The 24,736-nt window shown below is 43.1% G+C and overlaps 1 protein-coding gene across 2 annotated transcripts in view; it reads left to right on the plus strand.

Annotated features, from left to right (window-relative positions):
• SNX9 (sorting nexin 9) overlaps nt 1–24,736 on the plus strand; it is a 90,725-nt gene that overhangs the window by 41,243 nt on the left and 24,746 nt on the right. For both annotated transcript variants that reach the window (XM_027551933.1, XM_027551934.1), the window contains 5 exons: nt 14,856–15,021; nt 17,275–17,422; nt 18,677–18,761; nt 20,764–20,889; nt 21,007–21,124. In XM_027551933.1, the coding sequence (XP_027407734.1) occupies nt 14,856–15,021; nt 17,275–17,422; nt 18,677–18,761; nt 20,764–20,889; nt 21,007–21,124 (643 nt within the window). The remainder of the gene's footprint in view (nt 1–14,855; nt 15,022–17,274; nt 17,423–18,676; nt 18,762–20,763; nt 20,890–21,006; nt 21,125–24,736) is intronic.

Raw genomic sequence — 24,736 nt, forward strand, 5'->3', positions numbered from 1 at the left:
GTAAATCGTAGTCGGGCTTGACGGAACAAAGCACACGTGTGAAAGCCTGTGGTGTGTAAATCGTAGTCGGGCTTGACGGAACACAGCACACGTGTGAAGGCCTGTGGTGTGTAAATCGTAGTCGGGCTTGACGGGACACAGCACACGTGTGAAGGCCTGTGGTGTGTAAATCGTAGTCGGGCTTGACGGAACACAGCACACGTGTGAAGGCCTGTGGTGTGTAAATCGTAGTCGGGCTTGACGGGACACAGCACACGTGTGAAGGCCTGTGGTGTGTAAATCGTAGTCGGGCTTGACGGAACAAAGCACACGTGTGAAAGCCTGTGGTGTGTAAATCGTAGTCGGGCTTGACGGAACACAGCACACGTGTGAAGGCCTGTGGTGTGTAAATCGTAGTCGGGCTTGACGGAACACAGCACACGTGTGAAGGCCTGTGGTGTGTAAATCGTAGTCGGGCTTGACGGGACAAAGCACACGTGTGAAGGCCTGTGGTGTGTAAATCGTAGTCGGGCTTGACGGAACACAGCACACGTGTGAAAGCCTGTGGTGTGTAAATCGTAGTCGGGCTTGACGGAACACAGCACACGTGTGAAGGCCTGTGGTGTGTAAATCGTAGTCGGGCTTGACGGAACACAGCACACGTGTGAAGGCCTGTGGTGTGTAAATCGTAGTCGGGCTTGACGGAACAAAGCACACGTGTGAAGGCCTGTGGTGTGTAAATCGTAGTCGGGCTTGACGGAACACAGCACACGTGTGAAGGCCTGTGGTGTGTAAATCGTAGTCGGGCTTGACGGAACAAAGCACACGTGTGAAGGCCTGTGGTGTGTAAATCGTAGTCGGGCTTGACGGAACACAGCACACGTGTGAAGGCCTGTGGTGTGTAAATCGTAGTCGGGCTTGACGGAACAAAGCACACGTGTGAAGGCCTGTGGTGTGTAAATCGTAGTCGGGCTTGACGGAACAAAGCACACGTGTGGAAGCCTGTGGTGTGTCAAGCTCTTGCCATTCCCTGAAAGCACGAACAAAATAGCTGTTAGGTGTGTGTGTGGCGTTCTCTTGCTGGGTTCTAACAAAGACCTTGCCTCTTAAGCCTGCTGCAGACTATTTTTATAGCATTGATTATTAGTGAGAAGCCAGGGTGTTCATTCAGAGTTGCTTGTAAAAGTCTGGCATGTTGAACACAGACCCGATAAACTGGGAATATCCTCGCAAGCGAGGGCGAGGAAGGAAAAGGGTCCTCTGCGGTTAGTGTCAAAACTCTGGCTGGAGCAGGGCATGACTTCTGTGGCCTTGGCTCGTGCCGTGCGTGTCCGGCGTGAGCCCCTCGTGCAGGTGCAGTGCGCGTGAAGGCAGCCGCACATCCAGTAGTTTGCACTGTTATTGTACTGGAAAAGCGGGATAATTTGAGAAAAATGTACTGAAATTTTAATATTAATTTTAATGAATTTGACCAATTTAGGTGACTACCTGATTCAGTTCAGTTCAGTCACTCAGTCGTGTCTGACTCTTTGCGACCCCAGGGGCTGCAGCACGCCATTCTTCCCTGTCCGTCACCAACTCCCGGAGCTTACTCAAACTCGTGTCCATCGAGTTGGTACTGTCATCCAACCATCTCATCCTCTGTCGTCCCCTTCTCCTCCTGCCTTCAATCTTTCCCAGTATCAGGGCCTTTTCTAATGAATCAGTTCTTCACATCAAGTGGCCAAAATATTGGAGCTTGGACTTGAGGAAATCAAACCAGTCAATCCTAAAGGAAATCAACCCTGAATATTTTTTCGAAGGGCTGATACTGAAGCCGAAGCTCCAGTACTTTGGCCTGGTTCAGTTATTGCTAAATGATTATCCAGAGCCAGTGTCAACAAGAAAATTGAGAAGATGGAGCTGAAAATGTTCCTGCTTCATACCTCTTTAGAAGTGAATGGGCTTTAGGAGATATCTCTTGATATTTTTAACTACATAAAAGGCTTTAAATAGTGTAAAGCCTAATAATCATCTCATTTACATTTATCTGCTCATAGGATATTTATATCTTAACCTTTTAAGAGAGTTTTTCAAAGTACTGTTACTAAATGTTAATTGCAGATTTTATATATTTTAAAATAGCTTTTGTGGACATCCTGAATTACAAATTAGTCTGGCTCAGATATTTAAAATTTGGAGGTGAAGTTATCACCATAGTTGAGCATTCTCGTATATTTTGTTAATCTATAATACCTGAGAATGTTGGCTAGTTAAAGTTTACTCAAGATAAAATGTGAAGAAATAGTAGTTAAATCTCGTTGTTTAGTCGCTAAATTGTATCAGACTCTTTTGTGACCCCATAGACTGCAGGCTCCTCTGTCCATGGAATCTCTAGGCAAGAGTACTGGAGTGGGTTGCCATTTCCTTCTCCAGGGGATCGTCCCAACCCAGGGATCGAATTCACATCTCCTGCATCTCCTACATTGGCAGGCGGGTTCTTTACCACTGAGACACCAGGGAAGCCCAGTTAAACGTTATTTGACATTTTACCGGGGATTCTTAGCCTGGGTGCCGTTAACATTTGGGGCCTGACGCTTCCTCATTGTGATAACCAGCAGCATCTCTGGCCTGTAGCACCACCCTCACCGCAGTCACCAAAACTGTCTCCAAATGTTGCCAGATGGGCAAAGTCAACCCAGCTGAGATTCAATGAATTATACAAAAACACCGGTGAAACCACATTAATAAGGACAGCATTTCAATAAAGGGGAATTATATTGAGATAATCATAAAATAAGTGAAGGAAACAAAACAGAGCTATTTATTGTATTTTAATTCAGGGACCTATTTCAACCATTGGCTCAGGATTGGCTGAAGCAGTTTAACTCATAAACACAAATTTAAAATCAGTCTCTGGGGAACATGTGTATACCCGTGGTGGATTCATGTTGATGTATGGCAAAACCAATACAATATTGTAAAGTAATTAGCCTCCAATTAAAGTAAGTAAATTTATATTAAAAAATAAATACATAAAATGATTCTTTGGGACAAGAGTCCACCATCTTCTCTGCCTAAGGGATTTCCAAATAAAGTTGTTTTTCCTTACCCCCCCAAAAAAAATCAATCTCAAATTTTGTTGTATTATGAAGAAGATTTCTCACTACATAAATGTAATATAAACTGGTCCACATAAGTTTAATTTTTTTCTTCCAGGTTGGTTGAAAGAAAATATAATCAACTTATGAAGGTTGGATTTTTCAAATTTTGTTGTATTATGAAGAAGATTTCTCACTACATAAATGTAATATAAACTGGTCCACATAAGTTTAATTTTTTTCTTCCAGGTTGGTTGAAAGAAAATATAATCAACTTATGAAGGTTGGATTTTACTAGTCCAATCTGACATTAAATCTAATCAGATCATTTGAAAGCAAAGACAAAATAAACTGAAACCAGGAGTAACAAAATACAGAATACATGACTGTAATTAATTAATCTGAGCATTTGCATTTACTTAAATAGGGTAAAAATATTTTTAACAGCCATCTATGGTCTCAGTTGTCTGGGATGTATGAACAATTTAAATGGGCCAAGACTGTGGTATGTTTTATAAATACTGTTGTTGATTGGTAGCTTCGGAGAACGTTGCTGTCAGGTTTTTCCATTTCATTTTCGGAATGTTGGTTAGAAAATACTGTTTTTGGTCCAGGGATATGCCTCTTGGGCTTTTCTAGTGACTCTGGCGTTGCCTTCTCCCGGGAGGACCGTTTGTTTGGAGGCAGGTGTGTCGGAGGAGCGTGTCCCCTGTGGCTCAGCTGGTAAAGGATCTGCCTACTGTGCGTCAAAGGAAGGAGCCAGCCCTCTCCTCTGCCCGTGGGTCAGGCAGGCCCCCGCTCCAACCCCCCGCCCCCAGCTCAGCACACCACACCACACTCTTCCTAATCAGTATCCTTTTAGTCTTCTCAGCACCACTTGTTTTGAATTTGGCTTTCTTCCCACACAGGCAGGTTAAAGCCACACATTCAGCTGCTGCTTATCCATCTTTCTGACTGTCGTGTCCTTCTTTTAAATCATATTTTTAGAAAGATCTTTCTAAAAGGTTACATTCCACCTGCAGATGTTCATAAATAACTTACTTTGAGCCTGTTATTTTTTAATTTATCTGAACCCTCCTTGACTTTTGAAGCTATACTGCATTTCAGAGTAGTTAGTTCACACGTTTTTAACTTAATATGTAAAATAGCACTTCCTTTTTTTTTCCTTAAAATTCCTAATTCTGGGTTGTTGGGGCCCCTTCTGTTCTAGCTTCTCACTGAGCAGGCAGTGACTAGTATGGTGGTGGATAACGTTCGTGCAACAGCCCCACGACCCACTGTGACCTTTTTCTTCCTTGTCCAGAACGTGAGGGAACTCCTTACCTGTAAAACACAGACTTGCCGCTTGACTGTGGCATAGACTAGACTGTAAATGTCAAAGGAATACAATGCATTATTCTTTAAATGTGCTGGAACAATTTAATTTGAACAATGATAAAGCTGTTTATTTTTTTAAATACTTGGAAAAAAATATAGGCAACATTTTTTTTTTTATAACCTTGGGATATAGAAGGTGTTTCTAAACACAATAGAATTTATAGCAACCATAGGCTGGTACATTTAAATCAAAAAGTAATATTCACCTAGGAAAAGAATTTCTAACGTGCCAGAGGTACCAGGTAATTCTGTTAATAGAGAACTCTCATAAATCTATAGGGAAAAGATGAACAGCTCAGAAAAAGAAATGGGTGAAGGGGGTGAACAGATTTTTTCATTGGAAAGGAAGTACAAAGAGCCAGTAAATATTGCAAAATGCTCATTTTGAAATTCTTTTTGTCAAATTAGCAGAGAATTAAAAGTGTTTTAACACCTAACGTGAGGAAAGGCATGTTCAGTAGGCAGTTCCGATGTGGAGCTGGTAAAGATAAACCGATGAAGCTTTCTGGAGGACAGTGTGAGAGTCTGTGTTAGTACGTGAAGCACGTCTGCTCTCTGACCCAGCACCTGTGAGCCTGCCCCCGGCTCTGCTGTCGGACAGGCGTCTGGGCAGGAGAGGGGGTCCCCTGCAGCGCTGTTGCACAGCAGAGCCAGGAATCCGCGTCATCAGCAGGGGCTGGCCAGGGAGAGTGCAGGACAGCTGCCCCTCAGGAAGCCAGGGCTGCTGGTAGAAGAACAAGGGTAGCTTCAGATGTGCAGATGTGGATGATCGGGCCTTTACAAAGGCATCTCCCTACGGGTAGTGTTACCTTCCTGGTGTTTAAATATATACACAGGATGGGGGAGTTTGATGAAAACGGTAATGATGACTGCACAGCATTGACAATGTAATTAATGCCATGAAACGATGCGCTTAAAAATGGTTACAGTGGGAACTTTTACATTACATTTCAGCACAATAAAAATTTTTAAAATAAAATAAATATATACATACCATAAAATACAAACATATATATACACAGAGACACCACAGTTGCAAACAGTGTAGAAAACTTATTGAAGGATATTTAAGAAATGAATTAGATTCTTGTTTTTTCTTTTTCTAGTATAATTTTAAGGTGGATAAGGACAGCTATTACAATACCTTTAAAAAAGAATAGTTTTTAGTGGTTATTGGTGGTTTCATTATTAGTTATTTATCTGGTATTTTACAGATTCAGGAGCACTTCCTATTAGTAGCTGTGCCTCCAGCATGTATTAGCCTGCTGGTGAAAATAAATCTCAGATATCATTGCTAAACATGTGTTAATACTTGTCCTCATGTTGGTTTTCGCCCAGTTGTTAGTGTTTAAATTATATAATTATAAAAAGGTTCTCAGTATAGATCTTTTTAAAAACTCTTCAATCACTGAATCTTTACAGAACTTACTTTTTAGAAATTAATGAGACGTTTTTGTTTGCTTACTCCTTGGAAGGAAAGTTATGACCAACCTAGACAGCATATTAAAAAGCAGAGACATTACTTTGTCATCAAAGGTCTGTCTAGTCAAGGCTATGGTTTTTCCAGTGATCATGTATGGATGTGAGAGTTGGACTATAAAGAAAACTGAGCATCAAAGAATTGATGCTTTTGAACTATGGTGTTGGAGAGGACTCTTGAGAGTCCCTTGGACTGCAAGGAGATCCAACCAGTCCATCCTAAAGGAGATCAGTCCTGGGTATTCATTGGAAGGACTGATGTTGAAGCTGAAACTCCAATACTTTGGCCACCTGATGTGAAGAGCCAACTCATTTGAAAAGACCCTGATGTTGGGAAAGATTGAGGGCAGGAGGAGAAGGGGATGACAGAGGATGAGATGGTTGGATGGCATCACCGACTTAATGGACATAAGTTTGAGCAAACTCCGAGAGGTGCTGAAGGACAGGGAAGCCTGGTGTGCTGCAGTCCATGGGGTCACAAAGAACCAGACACGACTTAGTGACTGAACAGTGAGCTGTTTGAGCTTTGAGGGGGTACTTTCCAGTCAGTAGTACTTATGTGACTGGCTGCAAATAGAATTAGAATGTTGTTCTGATCTAGCCTTATTTTTAAATGAATGTGTAAGTTTTTATATTTCTGTAGATGGCTTTTTTAAATCAGTAGAGGTTCATCTGTAGAATTCAATGATGTCCTTTTAGCAAAAAATCTATAAAGAACAAAATCGGAAATTTTACAAGTTCTATCTGTATTTTGAGCTGAAATGATTAGGCTTTTTACATAAGACAATTCTATACTTTTTGTGGGCCTTTTTGAGAAAGAGAATTAAACCTTTATCAGAAACTGATTGAAATATTCTTGGCTTATAAAGGAATCACATTATTTGTTTACTATCCCCATTTCCTGACACAATTGGCACATGGTTATTAAACATCTGATGAATGAGAAATGTCAGATAAAGACGTTATGCCTCAGTCAGGCAGATGAGTTACAAAAAGCAAACCAAAACACCATAACCTCGGCTTTCACAAACCCAGTTAATTTCTGTTCATTTTTGTTGTATGCCCCTGGACAAAGTCTTCCTCTGGAAGTTCCTTCCTTCCTTCTTTCCCTCCAAGCAGGAGACCGTATATTAGGGTGTAGCAGTGTGAATGACCGTGACAGCGTAACCAGTAAGGTGTAGACGTGTGTGACCGAGGCACACACGAGAATTTCCTTGCGTGTAATAAGGTGGACCTACGAATGCTTCCAAAACCTTTCCCCCAGGATGATAATATACAAGGTGGTGAGTCCCCTGATTACTGACCCTTCTTACCTGGTAGACTTGTCAAACTGAATGACCCATGTTGACCTGTACTGAACTTTGAGTGAGCATCCTCTATAAGGAACCAGGTGGGCAGCGGGAGCTCTGCTTACTCGTCAGCCTCTGTTGAACCTTTCTATATATTCTTTGTACTCTTGTTCGCTAGTTTGGTAGAAAGCCAAGCAGAAAGCAACCATAGTGAAATATAAGTTACCTTTTTCATTAATTCTCAGACCTCGGTTATGGCCTCATAGCCGAGGTCTGACCTAGTTCAAGTGGACACAGAGAAGGGCGGGCGTCTTCTCTTGCAGCACTGTCAGTCTCGTGATCTGGGCAGTGAAGAGTGTTCTTCCTAGACTGTGTCTTGAAGAACAGGAAAACCAGTTGAACCAAAAGACCTGATTTCCTCTGAATCCAGAAGAACATCCTGGGAAACCAGTGAGGCAAGTCAGTCTTGCTGTGGTCTTCTAAACAGGCCCTTGCCCACGTTCACTGATGCCTGTTGTCAGAAGTAAGAGTTTGATTCTTATTCGTCCTGGTGGCCCAAGGATGTCATCTCAGAAGCAAAGTACAGCTAAGTAGCAAAATATAACAAAACCAGATCCTATTATTTTTGTGGCCAGCAGTTGCAGACTAGTAGGGTTTTTGTTGTTGTTGTTGCTGTTGTTTTAAAAAGGAAGTTACTTAGGAAACAGTTTAATTCTTCCAGTGTAAGCTTCTTAGGGTGGGGCCAGAGCAATGTTCAGCCTAGGGATATTTTTGCCTCTGTCTCTGAGGCAAAAGCCTTTGCGGTTCTGTACCTGATATCACACCCCGTGAATCCTGAATCCTGAGGTTTTCCGTGCTGGCTGGTGAGATCCGCCCTGCCGAGAGGTTGATACTTAACCCTTCATGTGGCCGCTTCCTCGTATGTGTGTGCTGATCGGTACGCAGCCTAAGACCTGGGATCCCATCCCCACCTCTTCACCCAGTCTCTGGGGCCTCTGTGCCGCTCTCTCCTCCTCACCGCTCTGCCCCAGACTCCCAGCTCTGTCTCCTCAGTTCACGAGACCAGTGGTCTTTGTGTAGATCCCCCGTCCCTGACCTGAGGCCTGGAAGGTCTCTCTAGGTAGGTGTCAGGTCCCCTGTTGCCTGTTGGCCAGTGATTTGAAGACAGCTTCATATATAACGTCTCTTTTAGTCTTAAGTGGAAGCATAAACTGGATCCCAGTTACTCCATCATGATTGTCTTCTTCTATTATTAGTTGATTTCCAAAACCAAATTTACTTGCATTTACAAAATGGAAATCATACCACCACTTTCTTCAGAAGGAAGTTATACCTGGAAAGTGCGTTCTCGAACACCATACAGATGTGAGCAGTCATGACTTCCCTACTAGATGGTTGTGGAGCTGGGATTCGAAGCCTGCAAGCTGGGCTCCAAGGTGGTCCCCCTCAGCGATGCTGACTTGGCCACTGCCTAGCTCCGGGGAGCGTATCGGTTATCTCTTCTCAAGTCAATTCTGCACACCAAGGTGGCCAGCGGCTCAGGAGCTCGCAGAGTTCACGGCCTCGCAGGCTGTTCTGTGCTCTTAGCCAGTCCTGGGTAGGTTCTTTGTGGCTCTCAGGTTCCAGGAAGCTTTGCTCATCTCACATCTGGTAGCTTTGAAAGCACTAGTTCAACATCCTGACGTTTTGTAAAGCTTGGCATTGCTTTTCCTCTGGAGTTCTTTTTCTGTGACTGTATGACTCGCATGGTATTTGTTCCATTCCTTCTGTACTGTGTATAATTACTTTTAGTACTTCAGTGATGCTGTGTTGTGACAACAACAGTCTTCAGAACATACATTAATGCACGGAGGATAACCCGCTACTACGCACTAGGGCTTTGGTTTCTGCGTGTAATGTTTGTGCATGAGTGGCATGCTGGAATTTTCTGCTGAACTTAGCCCTGCTATGCATTTGCTGTTTTTAGCTTCGGTATACTCTTTTTTTTTCCCCCACCCTTCATTTACTGAGCACCTTTTTTTATTTTAAGGTGGATATTTTGGCTCAGATTGGTTGTCTTGAAAGTCTCAGCCAATCACCACCTTCTTCATCTTCTCCTTCTCCTTCTCCTTCCATAAATAAGGTAAAATTCAATTTGAAACCCTTAGAACTAATCCTTTTCCCCCAAGCAAGGTGTTGTTTCCGGTAAAGTAGCTAACTAAATAAAGGTCTTCTTGGAAACATGGCAACATAGAAAGTGGGACTTATAGGAACTGAAAGGGTGATTGGGATTTATAGCTTGGAGACCTTTCAGCTAAGACTTTCAACGAGACTTGATTGATGAATTTATTCCAGGGACAGTGAGGTCTAATGAAGGATTTTTAACCATGGAGTTGACAGTCTGGATGTTTTTGATGCTGTAAGGGGGGCCAGCCCAGAAGAGAATGATGACTCAGTAGAAAGGAGAAAGAGGGAAGGCCTGGGAGCAAAGGAAAAGAGAGGCCCCTCGAGACCTTAGCGGAGGAGCAGAATGCATTATCGTGCCGCCAGATGTCTGCAGGTGAGGGACGGAAGGGGTTCTTGGAATTGAGAGCAAAGAAGTCAGAGGCCAAAGGATCGTTAAACCACTTGTTCTATAGCCCAGTTCGTTGCAACTGGGGTTAGGCTTTGAAGAAAAGCAAGATCTCAGCATTCAGCACACAGAAAATGTGCCAAAACCCCCAAGAATCAAGACTTGCTTTTGAACTTTATGGCAAAACATTTCTGTCTTCTTTCTCTTTCTTATATGTATCTGAAGGAAACAAATCTTTGGCTAGAATAGAAAGTATTTTAAGTGCCTATAATCACCTATTTAAATAAAAGTTTCTCTATTAATGTGATCTGGCATTATTTTGAAAATATAATTGATGGTCTTTTCCTCTAAAGTGTAAACTAATGGGGATTCACTCAAAGATTACCAGTCATCAGGCTTTTCTTTATATTCTAAGTGAGCCCCCGTGTAGTAAGATGACCTCTGCGGAGTTTGTGCTATGTGTTAGATAGATACTCTGTGAGATGTTTTATATGCATTATGTCTTTTAATCCTTACAAAAGTCCTGTGAGGAAGTTAATGCTGTTATATCCATTCAGTAAGTATGGAAACTAAGAGAGATGGAGTAAGTGGCCAAGTTCATACAGCTAGTAAGCGGTAAAGTTGGGATTCAAACCCAGACAGACAGCTCTAGAGCTTAAATTCTTAACCACTGCGCCCAGGAGAAGTTTACTTGAGTCTAATTGCTACAGTTTCATAAAGGGATTTAACATTCAACCTGTGGGCTGTTCACTTGAGTCAAATTGCTGCAGTTTCATAAAGTAAAGTGAAAGTGGCTCAGTCCTGTCCCAGCTCTTTGTGACCCCATGGACTGTACAGTCCATGGAATTCTCCAGGCCAGAATACTACTAGAGTGGGTAGCCTTTCCCTTCTCCAGGGATCTTTCCAACCCCGGGATTGAACCCGAGTCTCCTGCACAATTTCATAAGGGGATTTAAAGTTGAACCAGTGGGCCAGTGTTCTCATCCTTGCCCCCCCTTTACATGTATATGTGAGATGCACAGCTTTCCTGCAGGCTTGGTGCACAGATGGAGAGTAGAGCGTGAACAAAGGGAAGGATGTGGGAAAGTCTGGGAAACTGCAGGCTGATGCGTAGAATGAGGATCAGTGGCGACTAGTGAGGATGGGGATGTCGTGGAAGGAAAAGGTAGGATTTTGATCAGTGGACTAATGAGCTTAGAATCCATCCTATGGTCAGTGAGGTCTAGTGAAAGGTTTTGAAATAATGCAGTTGAGTTGGTCATGGCCAGGGGGCTGGGTTGGGGGGGGGGGTGTGGCGGTTGTTACCATAAAGGGAGGGAAAAGAAGAGGATGAAGACCTCGCTGGGTAGAAAGAGGAAGGAGAGCTGGCAGAAAGCAGAGGAGAGGCTTGGATGGTCGTGTGACCAGGTGCCTGCAGTCGGGACAGCAGGGTTGTTGGGGGTGGAGAGCGGAGGAGCCAGAGGCCAAAGTACAGGAAGGGCGGGTTCAGGGGGTGGCAGACCCTGGCTTTGGGAGCTGGTTGTTCAGTACTGCTGTTAGAGGAGGGGCCCTAGGGATAGAACCTGGGGAGATTTCTAGTTGGTCAGGTTTGAAAGATTTATCAGCACAAGTCAAGCTGAAATAAGAAAGAAGGAATATTCCCGGGGGTGAGGGGGGTTTGGGGTTGGGGCAGGGGGGTGGGGCGTGGGACAAAAGCAAACAGTGATTTGCCAATACGGATTTCATCACCTAGGTAGAGAGCCAAGGTCCTGCACATGACCCAGTCATGATGCACTGATTATAAACGATTTATTAACGAAGTAGTTTTTCAGAGTATCATGTTATGTGTTTCAGTTTTTTAGGATACTTGCTGTGAATTTCATGTCCCATTTGTTCCTCCATGTTGCTAGGATGCCTCTCTCTGCCGGTTTGCCAACAGTCTTACTCTCCAGCGGGGCAGGACTTTCACTCGTCTGTTGTTCTAGATTGCAGCTCTCTGTTCCTTTTCCTCAGTAGTTTCTAGAAATGCCAGACGAATATCTGTACTGTCATGTTACCATCCAGAATTTGCAGACCTTTTGAAGTTTTTATTGTGAAAACAAAACCTCCTGGTTTAGAGTCTGGAGAGCACAGAGTATCTGTTCCCCCACCCCCACCCCTGAAGAAAGCTGTGGAGGAAGGGATTCTCCTAACTGCGGTGTGACTGGCCAGCTCTCAGCACAACAGCCTTCTTTTCCAGAATCCACTAGAGTGGCTTGAGAGGAGCTCCTTGTCAGCTGTGTATTTGAGAAATTGACAGTCATATGGATGAAATGTCTTTCTTCTGTTAATATTTGACGTTGAGCAAAATCATTAGTAACATCATCTTGAAGGTACAAGAGATGTTAGAATGCAGTCATATTTCCTTGGTAAAACGTGTGCTTTGTTGTCGACGCTTCTGGTAGGTGGCTGGCAGTTATCCCTCCATATGTCAATTGGTGAAGAGTGAGAAAAAACCCAACCATGGTGGCATTCTAAAACATTAGAGAGGCATATGAGGCCATTTGGGTAATTCTCTCTCTCTCTAATATCAGGTTTGTTTCATTTTGTTTTGTATGTGAGAAGGAAGACTTTGCTATTCCATGTCCTTGAATTAATAGATTTCAGCGTTGAAAAAAAAAAATTTTAAGGCACTATTTGTTTTCCCTAAATTTATCTACAAATTTAAGGTTCAAATGAAATCACATTTTTTAAACTTGACATGTTGTTGTTTAGTCACTAAGTCGTGTCCGACTTTTTTGCAACCCCACAGACTATAGCCCACCAGGTTCCTCTGTCCATAGGATTCTCCAGACAAGAATACTGGAGTGGGTTGCCATTTCCTTCTCCAGGGGATCTTCCTGAACCGGGGATCGAACCTGCATCTCCTGCATTGATGGGTGGATTCTTTACCACTGACATACTAATCCTAAAACTGAAGGTTGTTTTAGTTTTAAAAACAGAAAACCAATGCTGAAGTTCACTGTAAAAATAATAAAAGATGTTATGGTAAAGTACAAACTTCACCATATGGCATTCTGTCTAGTGGGCTCCAAAGTAGTTTGGTATTAGAGGAATAGATTATAGGAAAGAGTCCCAGAAATAGTCCCAAGTTCAGGGTATGGTAAAGGTGGCTTTCAAATCAGTGGGGAGAGAATGGATTATTCATTAAATGATGTTAGGGCAACAGATGGCTACAGGAAAAAATTAAGCTGGATTCCTATATTATTTCTTATACCGAAGTCAATTCCATACAGGTTGAAGGTTTAAAATTTAAAAATCTAGGATGAACCTAGAGTCCATTATACAGAGTGAAATAAGTCAGAGAAAACCAATGTTGTATACTAATGCATATGTATGGACTCTAGAAAAATGGTGCTGATGATGCAGTTTGCAGGGCACCAGTGGAGACGCAGACTAGAGAACAGATTTGTGGACTTAATGGGGGAGGAAGGGTGGGAAAGAAGCGGAAAGTAGCATGGGAACTACCATGTAAAATAGATCGCCAGTGGGAGTTTGCTGTATGACTCACAGCTCAAACTGGGGCTCTGGGACAACCTAGAGAGGTGGGGAAGGAGGTTCAAGAGGGAGGGGACATGTGTATACCTATGGCTGATTCATGTTGATGTATGGCAGAAGCCAACACAATATTGTAAAGCAATTATCCTTCAATTAAAAGTAAATAATTATTTTAAAAATCAAGAAAACAACAACAACAAAAAAACTGGTTGCCTCTGGCTCCTCTTACTGCAGTATTCCTTGAAATAGGGTGCCATGTATTACCCATTTGAAAATTTTATTTATAACATTAATAAACTATAAAATTATGCAAAAGAATAATGGTAGAAAATATTTTAAAAATAACTTGGCATGATAGCCCCATTTTATGCAAGACGCCACCCCTTGGCATGTAGTAGGAGTGTAGGAAGCAGTTTGACAAAATCTTATCAATTTTATTAATAAATGCACACTTTCATTACCTAGTAATTTTCTTCCGGGAATTTCACATAGATCTATTGGATATGTGAGGAAAGATGTATAAGGATGTACACTGCAGCGTTATTAGCAGTAGCAAAACACTGCAAACAAGTTAAGTGAGCATCAGCACGTGCTGTTTAGATGATGGGAAACAAGGGAATTCTGTGGAGTCGCGTAAAAGAATGTCATCGTCCACATGCTGATGTGTTAATACCTAGGAGAATGTTTCAGGCTATGGAAAAACAAAAGAGAAGTGCAGAGCAGAAAGTGTAATTGGGGCTCACTTAGAACGTGTTTAAAGCAAAGAGAATCTCACTGCATGGCCTGTGTGAGTAAGTATGTGGCTCACTTAGAACATGTTCAAAGCAAAAAGAATCTCACTGCATGGCATGTATGAGTAAGTATGTGGCTCACTTAGAACATGTTTAAAGCAAAAAGAATCTCATTGCATGGCATGTGTGAGTAAGTATGTACAAAGGACTTTGTTAGGAGTCGTTGTCTCTGAGAGAATGACTGGCATCTTAAGGTGGTAGGAATGCTTTTATATTTCATATCCTTTTATTCTTTTGATTTTTTTTTAAACTGGTAACGTAATACCTTTTGAAATAAAAATTATCAAACAGTTAAAAATACAACTGATTACTATCAAGCAGTTAAGGTCAATAAAGCATATTATTAGCATATATAAGCTCAAAAACATATTAAGTGGAGAAAAAAAGCATGCAAAGAGATACAGACGGCACAGTGTTGTTCAGGTCAGCTTTGAAAATAGAAAATAGTTGTTATTTATGAATATGTCACATATTCTGTTACACAGTGGGAGTGTCAGAGCACGAATGAGAATGAGAGCAGCTTCATAAAAGCTGTTACTTGGGGGAAGGGGAAAAAAGAGAGTTTCTCTGTTAACAGTTGTAAAGTTCCTGAGCAAACACGGCAAATTGCTAGCAGTAAAAGTCGATTGATGCTGCTTTTTGTGCTTGCCTACCTGTTTCTAAAATTTTATTTTTTTAATTATTTTACATTTCTACCAGTTTTCAGCACCCCTATTCAGTTGCTTCCTACTGAATTGAGTAGTGCTTTCTAGAAGTCACAAATATCCTCTCCTTTTTTTACCCCTAATAACAGGTCAGCAGTGGCAGTGACCCCTGGTCAGCCTGGAATGCTTCCAAACCTGCAAACTGGGAAAGCTCGGATGGCTGGGGAGCCAAGCCGGAGGGGGCCGCAGCCCAGAGAAGCGCTGCCAACAACTGGGACTCGGCCTTTGGCCATCCCCAGGCCTACCAAGGACCAGGTGAGGTGGAGGGCACCCTTAGAGGGCATCCCAGGACCAGGTGAGGGGGGCGCCACCCTTAGAGGGCATCCCAGGACCAGCTGAAGGGGAGGGGCACACTTAGAGGGCATCCCAGGACCAGGTGCGGGGGAGGCCACCCTTAGAAGGCATCCCAGGACCAGGTGAGGTGGGGGGCCACCCTTAGAGGGCATCCCAGGACCAGGTGGGGGGGCACCCTTAGAGGGCATTCCAGGACCAGGTGAAGGGGGCCACCCTTAGAGGGCATCCCAGGACCAGCTGAAGGGGAGGGGCACACTTAGAGGGCATCCCAGGACCAGGTGCGGGGGAGGCCACCCTTAGAGGGCATCCCAGGACCAGGTGAGGGGGAGGGGCACCCTTAGAGGGCATCCCGGTCAAAGGGGTTTAATCATGGGAACTGTGGTCTCACTCACTAATGGCAAACTGACTCTTCTGAATCCAAATGAGGTAATTATACTCTTTGGTCCACTCTCGGCTCCCTGTCAAGGAGAACCTTGTCAGCATGCAAACGCTTGCAGGGACCAGGTTCATAAAGTGAAACAAGAGAGTGATCCTTTGGGGCTGCTGGGGGACGGAGGTGGGCAGCAGGTTGATGTGCCACAGGAGGACTGAGCTGGTGTTCCTCCAGAGAGGCTGGAAATCTCGATTTTTTGGTCAACTTCCCACTTTAAAATCCTCGCTATTAACACACATTTGTTTTTAAATCTCGGGCCAAAAAAAAATATGCACAAATATGCACATGGATTGACTGTGGTTTATCACCTGCCGGTTTATGACCTCTGACTTAGCTGTTCTATCATTTCCTGGACTACCTGTTTGACTCCCCGGTGCTTAATGGAAACACTGAGGCAAAGGAAGACTTTCTAAAAGGAGAAACAGTTAAGGAATTAAGAAAGGTTATTTATGTCTGTTCTGAAATTAAGAGACCCACCCATTGTTTTGTAATGACCCCTGTCTGAGCTCATTATGCCCAGAACTGAGTGTGCTGAACGGCAGGGGGCGTGGGTCGGGAGCCTTGAAGGGCGCAGGTGCTGCTTTCTGGCTCCCACCTGGCCCTGGAGTCGGGGGCTGGGTCCAGACCAGACTGCTGACATCACTTCTGCAGTGACGTGGTGTTGCTGGAATCCTGGCCCAGATCCTTCTGATACCTTCTAGTCTTTTCTTTTTCCTTTTGACATTTGTCTCTGGGCTTCTCGTGGTGGCACTCTCAGGGAGGAGACCCCAGGGCACTTTCCTGCCTAATGCTGAAGGGACACCTTGGGCCTTCAGAGGTGGGAGACGGAGGCAGAGAACAGTGGCGGAGGGCGAGTGGGCGGGAGGAAAGCTGGCAGCACCCCATCTGACACGGAGAGGATCACTAGAATGTTAGGCTCCCGATGCTGGTTTAGTCACGACTTGTCCCTTCTCCTCCACCGCCTCATCCTTCTCTGGCCTGCGTTATTATTCGTGTTACGCAATTCCTTTTCAAAGATCTGTCACCCTTTTGTCCTCCCCAGTCTCTTGGCTTAAAGGGTATTTGACCTGTTTGTTTGCAAGTTTATAAAGCTAGGTTTATCAATGTGTAGGTGGCCCAGGGGTAAAGAGTCCACCTGCCAATGCAGGAAACACAGGAAACATGGATTAGATCCCTGGGTTGGGAAGATCCCCTGGAGAAAGGAAGGGCTACCCACCCCAGTATTCTTGGCTGGAGAATTCCATGGACAGAGGAGCCTGGCGGGCTACAGTCCATGGGGTTGCAGAGAGCCAGACATGACTAAGCAGGACAGCACAGCCAGGCCTCTAGCAGACCTTCCCTGCACACCAACGAGGGTTTGCTTGGCATCTTTTGGCCACACCACATGGCATGTGGGGTCTTCGTTCCCTGGCCAGGGATTGAACCCGAGACCCCTGCATTGGAAGCACGGAGTCTTAACCACTGGACCACCAGGGAAGGCCCTCCAGAGTGTTTTTATCGTTGACATTTATCTGAAGTTACTTGGGCCAACAGCCCTCTTTAAGTTGTTTCTGACTTGTCTTTTGTGCCAAAAGGCAGAATCCTCAAGACTCACAACTGTAACTCACAAGCGTAACAACAGAGCCTGTATTCTTCGCATCTTTATTGTAATCCTGACCATGTACCCTTTTCTTCTTCTTTAAAAAATTGGTTAACCCAGTTGGTAGCTGTTACCAGAAAATTAAGTCATCCCGTCCTTATTTGGTCTCTCTTTACCGACAATCTTCTGTTCTCACCTCCAGCAACTGGTGATGATGACGACTGGGATGAAGACTGGGATGAGCCCAAGTCATCTCCCTACTTCAAGGATCCAGAGTCGGCAGAAGCAGGAGGTGCTCAGCGAGGAAACAGCCGGGCCAGCAGCTCTTCCATGAAGCTGCCACTTAACAAGTAGGTGTAAGAGCTGGGGGAACGGGGGGCTCTCGTATGAGAGGCTGTGATGAGACAGAGAGGCTGTTTCTCTTTCCAGTGATCACAGAGTTTGGGGCGTGATTTGATCGTGTCTATTTTTTTATTTGGCTCTTAGCTTGGAAGCTTTTTTTTTTTAAGTGAAATATATGTTCCGTTTAATAATCTGCCAAATACTCTTTTTTACCTTTATCAACTCATTACATATTGTTTCATTGCTGATGTCACAGGAAAGCTAAAAATAATAATGATAACTTTCTTTTAAATGTTTTACCACGTATTGATCTGTTACCATGACCAGGCTTTGTGCAGAGCAGTTTGTGTGTTTTCTCTCGTGGTGCTCTCACACCCCTTTGTGGTACATATGATCTCTTTTACTGTCGGATAAACTGAATCCCAGGGAGGTGAAGGAAACGATATGGGCCCCTGTGAGTGTAACATTGGCCTTTAGCTTGCTTTAGGAATGAAATCAGACGTAATACGGCTGGTTTTTGTAGAAATAAGATTTCTTTTCCTATTTTAGGTATTTTGCTTTCTGAACATTTTTACCCCCTGTTTATTTTAAAAAAAAAATTCTAAAACTCAATCTTGTCTTCTTTAGAAGTTGCGCTTTGGGTGGGTATACATTGATTCCACCTTTTCTTCCATTTTAGAACTTTGCTTTGGGTGTAGATTTGATTTCTGGAAATAGCCAAGTTTATCATGTTTGAAGTCTCTAAGAAGACAGGTTCCGAAGACAATTTCCAAAGAAAATGGCACAAGTCCTTATGAACAGTGGCAGTTTCTTCGGGGTAATTGTGGCCTCCTGAGGGAGAATGTGCACAAGCGCTTTAATTTGGATGTAAGATGCTAGCGTGTGGCCTTCGCCCCATGGAGCCATCTAGACCGATCTGCTCAGTACTTTCTGTCTGCCTCTGTGCCTGGGGGACAGCCTCTAGTCTGCCCTTCAGTCTCCGTGTGGTAATAGAGTGTCTCAGATCAAGCAAATCGAGCACCCATAAATATCACACCTTCTGGAGTCAAACTGTCCTCTTACCAGATAAAGCTTAATTAAATGACTAACTGGCTGTTGAACAATCTGATTATGTCAGGTTTCATTTACCTTGGTTTCCTAGTTCCAGTACATCTGAAAGACAGAACAAGTTCAAACTGTTGTATTAAGTAAATGTGGATGAGAGCTATAGAATTCTTACAAGGAAAAGGATAAGACTCACGAACGTTTGTCCTCATGATTAGATTTCCTGGATTTGCAAAACCTGGGATGGAACAGTATTTGTTGGCCAAGCAACTGGCAAAACCCAAAGAGAAAATTCCGATCATTGTAAGTTTGTTTATTTTTTGCTTTGTTTCTAATTAAGCTCCTGTATAGTATCTTAAAGAAGGTTATTAGTCATTTAGAAAGTATTCTTAAACACATTTAGTGCTCCAGGTAAGTAACTGACAGTATACTAAAAGTATAAAAAATAGCATAAATTAATGCCCATTACTGTCTAGGCATTCTTTATTTTTACCTTTTCAGACTACCAGTAATTGAACAAATACCCATAGTATATATGTGTTTTTTATAATATTTCTTTTTCTGAAGTATTTTGAAGTTACCTTTTACATGCTGTTTTTCTACTAGCCAAACATATTTAGATAATAAACACAATTCAGATATTTAGGTTTCTACCTTGGCAGAGTACATGCATGTTATCAGAATAAGTTCCCTTTTCCTCTGTGTTGGTAATAGTTTTCTCTCATTAAATCAATTGTCCAGTTCATGGTAAGGAGCTAGCAAATGAAAGCTGGCAGTTAGTGACACCGTTCAGAATATCCATCTTTGAAAGGCTTGCTCATAAGATGACACAGGCTCTGTGGTTTCACCCACATGTTGACTCTGGATAGATTTTCTAAGTGTTACCTAACTGTATATTTCCAGATAAAATTTTAGAAAAGAACTGTAGCTGTCTTCTGACCCTGTTGATTTAGTCATGTAACTGTAAGTTGTGAATAGGGCAGGAGGACAAGGGGCCTTGAATGTAATCACCATGGACTCAACTCAGGAGGAAATAATTTAGTCTTATTCTATAATCTTTGGGTCCTAGGAGACTCAATAATATTGCAAGAATGACACTATTTTTTATATTACTTGTTCCTACTTCTTTGGAATGCTTGAAATCCTGGAAAACTCCAGAGAGAAGGGCTATGACAAGAGCCCTTTAATCCTTCTTCCCTGAACACAAACTTGGAGTGATTATCTTCTGAATGGTTAGGTTAAAGATTTTTTTTTTCTTCAGATGTTTTTGTAAATACTGAACATGTATCCTGTTCTTTTTATTAAATTTAAAAATTCCACAGTATCAAGAGCCCATGGCCCCCCTGCCCCTCAGATTCTTGTAAGCATGGGACTTTGTCATAAGCGTGAGAGTGTTGGAACAGAGCCGAAGGACCCCGGCATTTGAGTTGTCCCACATATTTCAGTCAGGCCTGCCTGTGTGGGCTTCTTGTGTGGAAAAGGAAGTGAGGAAAGCCATAGAGGCTTCAGAAAACCAAGAAAAAGCAGAGACCTGGTCCTTTGGTTTCAAGGTGTAGCATCCCTACCCACTAGTAAAGTAATGACCTCATGGATGTCGGGCCCTGGTCGGTCAGAGTCTCCTCTCTTGGGCCCCATCACTGAGGGAAATTCCCCAAAGCTCCTCTCAAAGGTTCCTGCCCTGCAGCTTCAGGAGGGTTTTCTGGACCTGGGTCCCTCTTGGAGAATCATAATATTAAGCACTTGTTGTCAGAGACCTGTAGTCCCTTATTAAAGCTCTCTAGGCCCCAGTCACCGTCCTGACCTAGTAGCCTCTGAACTTTCATACCTCACCTCGCTTTTTCCTCCTTTCACCTTGAAAAAGAATTAGGGCATACAGAAGATGAGAGTAAGCGTTGAGGGAGTTTGATGGCAGTTTGGCATTGCTGAGACAGCCAAGTGTGTCGTTTTATTTTTCACAGAGCTATTAGTCTGCAGTAGATTTGAAATTTTTAAAAGCTAGCCCTTCATTACATAAAACTGGGACAGCTGGACTGGAGAGAGATTGTGTCCTGCCCAGCATCCTCTCGAGGAAAGGCACCTCGGCCCCTCTCTGTGGCCTAAGATGCCCACACGGGAGCAGAAGTGCCTCTCGATTAAGTGTGTTTTTCAAATAGAACCTTAGTAAGAACAGAGAGCATTTATATAGATAATTTCTCAAAGAAGAGCAAGAATGACTCTCCTAAGGACTTCCAGCCCTAAAAAGAATCACTTGATGATTTATATCAATTGTGTTAACTGATTTTCCACCTCTCCCTGCAATGTGTAGGTTGGAGATTATGGCCCGATGTGGGTTTACCCTTCCTCTACATTTGACTGTGTGGTAGCAGATCCCAGGAAAGGCTCCAAAATGTACGGTTTGAAGAGCTACATTGAGTATCAGTTAACCCCTACTGTAAGTATCTAAGTTATCAAAACAGAACCGTGCTTACATTACTAGGAACGGCTTGCTTTTTTCTTCATTTTCTGTAGTTGATATTGGTAACTTTTTTTCTCTTTCCTTCTCTTGCAGAACACTAATCGATCAGTAAACCACAGGTATAAACACTTTGACTGGTTATATGAGCGTCTGCTGGTTAAGTTTGGGTCAGCCATTCCAATCCCATCTCTTCCAGATAAGCAAGTCACAGGTGAGTGTGTGTGTGACAGAACTCAAGACAACAAGTGAAAAGACTCCAGTGAGAGTATTCAAAGCAAATCAGAAATGGCACTTTCCATCCTCTAGTGGAGCAAGATGCAGGAGTCTGGAAACAGCAGCTAACTGCAGCCATAAATACATATATAGATACACACACATACACACACATAGTCCACATATTTGGTAATTGCCTACACACCTAACAAAAAGGTTCCATAAATTTGTCTGTCAAGAGTCCCTATGCACATGTGTGTCTTGAATTCTGACAAAGTCACCGTGTCTTTGCCGCTACACCTTTTCCAGTCCCTGTGTCTCTATTGCTCACCCTTTCCTATAAGAGAAATATATGCCTTTTTTATATGTGAAAAATGACCTGGGAAAAACAGGTATAATTCTAATTAGAAAAACAGAATACTTCTAATAGTCTAAGGTAGAAATTAAAGTGTATGACCCAAATAATGTAAATGCATTACATACTGCAGCTGTCATTTTCATTGATGGTGCTGTGCTCAGTCCTGTTGGACTCTTTGGAACCCTGTGGACTGTAGCCTGCCAGGCTCCTCTGTCCATGGGGTTTCCCAGGAAAGAATACTGGAGCAGATTACCATTTCCTCCTCCAGGGGATCTTCCCAATCCAGGGATCAAACCCATGTCTCTTGCATCACCTGCATTGGCAGACAGGTTCTTTTAACACCGCGCTACCTGGGAAGCCCCTGTCATTTTCATCACAAGTCTGTAAACACCAGATGTAGATGCCACAGAGCTTCTAAGTGTTAATGTAGGAAGTTACCAGGTTTTCTACTCAGTTATTTTGGTGACTACTGATATTTAAATATTTTTATTTATCATTAGTAATCACCCTGTCCCTTTTCTTATTTATTTACATGTCATTCCCACCCCCACCCCCACCCCCAAGTAATCTCCTGGTAAATAATCCACAGTGCTACCAGAGCTCCTCATAAATATGCAGTCAGAGAGTGTTTTTCCTATGTCTGTTTTGAGAACGATCAGTGATTTTTTTTTAACCCTTTCGCCTAATCCAGAAACTGGAATGTTAGTACTTAGGAGTCAGTGTGTTTGTCTTAGAATAAAAGTTTGTAAAGAAGCTGAACTTCATGTAGAGATTAGAGTCTCCATGTCTAGCTAGAAAATATTGCAATACATGAAGCTCTTAAATAGAGAGAGAAGGATCAAAGATGAGAGTAAGACTTGAAAGCTGGGAGCTGGAACGGTGCAGGAGGAACGGACAGGCTCAACTGGGCCCGTGAGGAGCGTGGACGGGGAGCTGGGCCCGAGGGGTCTGGGGGGCTGGAGAGGATTCGGTCCTCACTCAGCAGGAGTGAGATAGAGACGAGAGAGGGGCTGGGGGCTGGGGGCTGCCCCAGCCCGGGCAGAGCCCGCTCAGGTGGTCCAGCCTGCAGGGAGGTTGGTCCCGATGTGCCAGGCGTCACGTGTGCCCTGGCCCCTCACGCACGGGCGCTCTCAGCTCAGACACGCACAGGTGCCACTCAGAAGTGCTGAGAAGGGATGTGATGTGATTTCAGAGCTCACACCGTGCAATGTGGACTAATCCTCAGAACCGCTGACTCAGGGTAAGGGAGTTATTCTCCTTAAGGCGCGGCTTTGTGCTTTGCTTTGTGCAGTGTGTATGCTTCTCCGAAGTGTTTGAAGAGATGAAACTGTTTTTAAAGAAATTTTTTTTATTTTGATTGTGGGGGGAACTTTTCAAAATTTTCACATTGTCCTAGCAGAACGGAGGAGTGGGCCTGCATTGCCCTCCCGGGGGTGACACCCAGGCAGCCTCTCGAGGAGCCCAGGTGGCAGGTTGGGTGCGTGGCTGCTTCCTCCCACTCAGATGTGTCACCCACCCCAGTCCTGCGCCCACTGAGTATCCTCACTGTCCCTCCTTTCTGTCATCCATATTGTTTTAATCACAGCTCTCTTTCTAAAAATTTAGATTTCTTTCCATGAAAACTTGAGTTCTGACTTTCTCCACATTTTCAAGTTTGAATTTTAAACTCTCCTTTATCAACTTGGTTAGCATAATATGTTCTCCATGGTGTTGAACTAAATGGATTAATGAGCTATCTTAGACTTGTGGGGGTTTCTCTTATTTTTTTTCAGTTTTAGTACACTGTTTATTTGGAATCAGATAACCCATGGCCTATCCTAAAGCATCATGGAGTCATGGTTCTCCCATAGTAAGGTTCTTTTTTTTTTTTTTTTAAAGTCAGGCCTGAAGCCAGGGGATGTCAGAGAAAAGCACAGAAGCAACAGCCCCTCAGTCCGAAGAAAGTTGGGCTTTGATTCCCTGACTGGGCCGCGTGCCGAGGAAACCAGGAGGCACAGAGCCGCTCTGTTTCCCCCTGCTCTCGTTTGCGTCCTGCCCGAGATGCCCACAGCATCATTATTGTATGAACGCCCTTCCCTTAAATCCTGGAGAGGAGAAAAAGGAATACCAAGTAGATGATGTCATGACGTTTCTGTGCACTCGATAATCTGTCCATGGAAAGCTTAGAGCCGAGATTTTTCTAATTTGTTTATGGATTTTATTCTTTACAGAATAACATTGAATTAATCTGGTTTTATTTCTGGGGGTCAAACTGGTATATTAACATACTTCATGAAAACCTAGGTCAGGGTCGTGGGAAATGGGCAGATGGAAATCCCTCCTCTCCTTTTTCTTAATTCTCTGGAACCTGATAAGCCTGTCCTCACAAGAACAAGATAATAGCTGAAGTCACAGTTTGTAAATAGACCAACTGTGTCAGAAAAAAGTTTTATGAGAAATAAGAATGACTAATTAATTCCAACCAATGAGTAGGTTATAAACTCTTGTATTGTTGACTTGCTCGTAACACGGAATTCAGTATAGCCCTTAGGTCTGTGCTGACTTCCAGGGTCTCTTCTGTCCGTGAGGTGGGTCACCGTCTGCACGGTGTCCAAGGTTCTGCAGTACTTATTAGCCTCTGCTCCTAGTATGTGCAGAATTTGAAGTGTTTTAACATACAGGAGGGGGTCTAGTTTTGTAGTCTTCAGTTTAACATCTAGGTCTAGGGTTTATTTTGAGTTAAGGTTTCTATAAAGTGTGAGGTGGTGGAGGTTTATGTTATAAATCTGGTCATCTAGTGGTTCTTGGACTATCTATTGAAGAGAGTATCCTTTCTCTGTTGAGTTTCCTTTGCATTTTTGTCAAAAAAATCAATTAAGCATATTTGCGCAGGTTTATTTCTGGACTCTTTAAAGTTCCATTGATTTATGTGTCTATCCTTTTGCCAATACCACACCACCTTGGTTATTGTAGCCTTATAATACAGAAAGTCTTGAAGTCAGGTATATAAATCGTCCAGCTTGGTTCTGTTTCAAAATTGTTTTTAGCTATTCTTTTTCTTTTGCCTTTCCATGTAAATTTTAAGAGTCAGCATGATTCTTTTATAGTCAGATACCTATAAACAATCATGCTAGGGTTTTTATTGGAATTGCATTAATTCTGTAGACCAGTTTTGGGACAACTGAAATCTTTTTTTTTTTTTTTTTCCACTGCCACCAACAGCACTGTGCAGTTTTATTAACCATTCAAGTACAGTAGCGTCTATAAGATCGG

The sequence above is a fragment of the Bos indicus x Bos taurus genome, chromosome 9 (genome assembly GCF_003369695.1).
Source record: "Bos indicus x Bos taurus breed Angus x Brahman F1 hybrid chromosome 9, Bos_hybrid_MaternalHap_v2.0, whole genome shotgun sequence".
Taxonomy (NCBI): domain Eukaryota; kingdom Metazoa; phylum Chordata; class Mammalia; order Artiodactyla; family Bovidae; genus Bos; species Bos indicus x Bos taurus.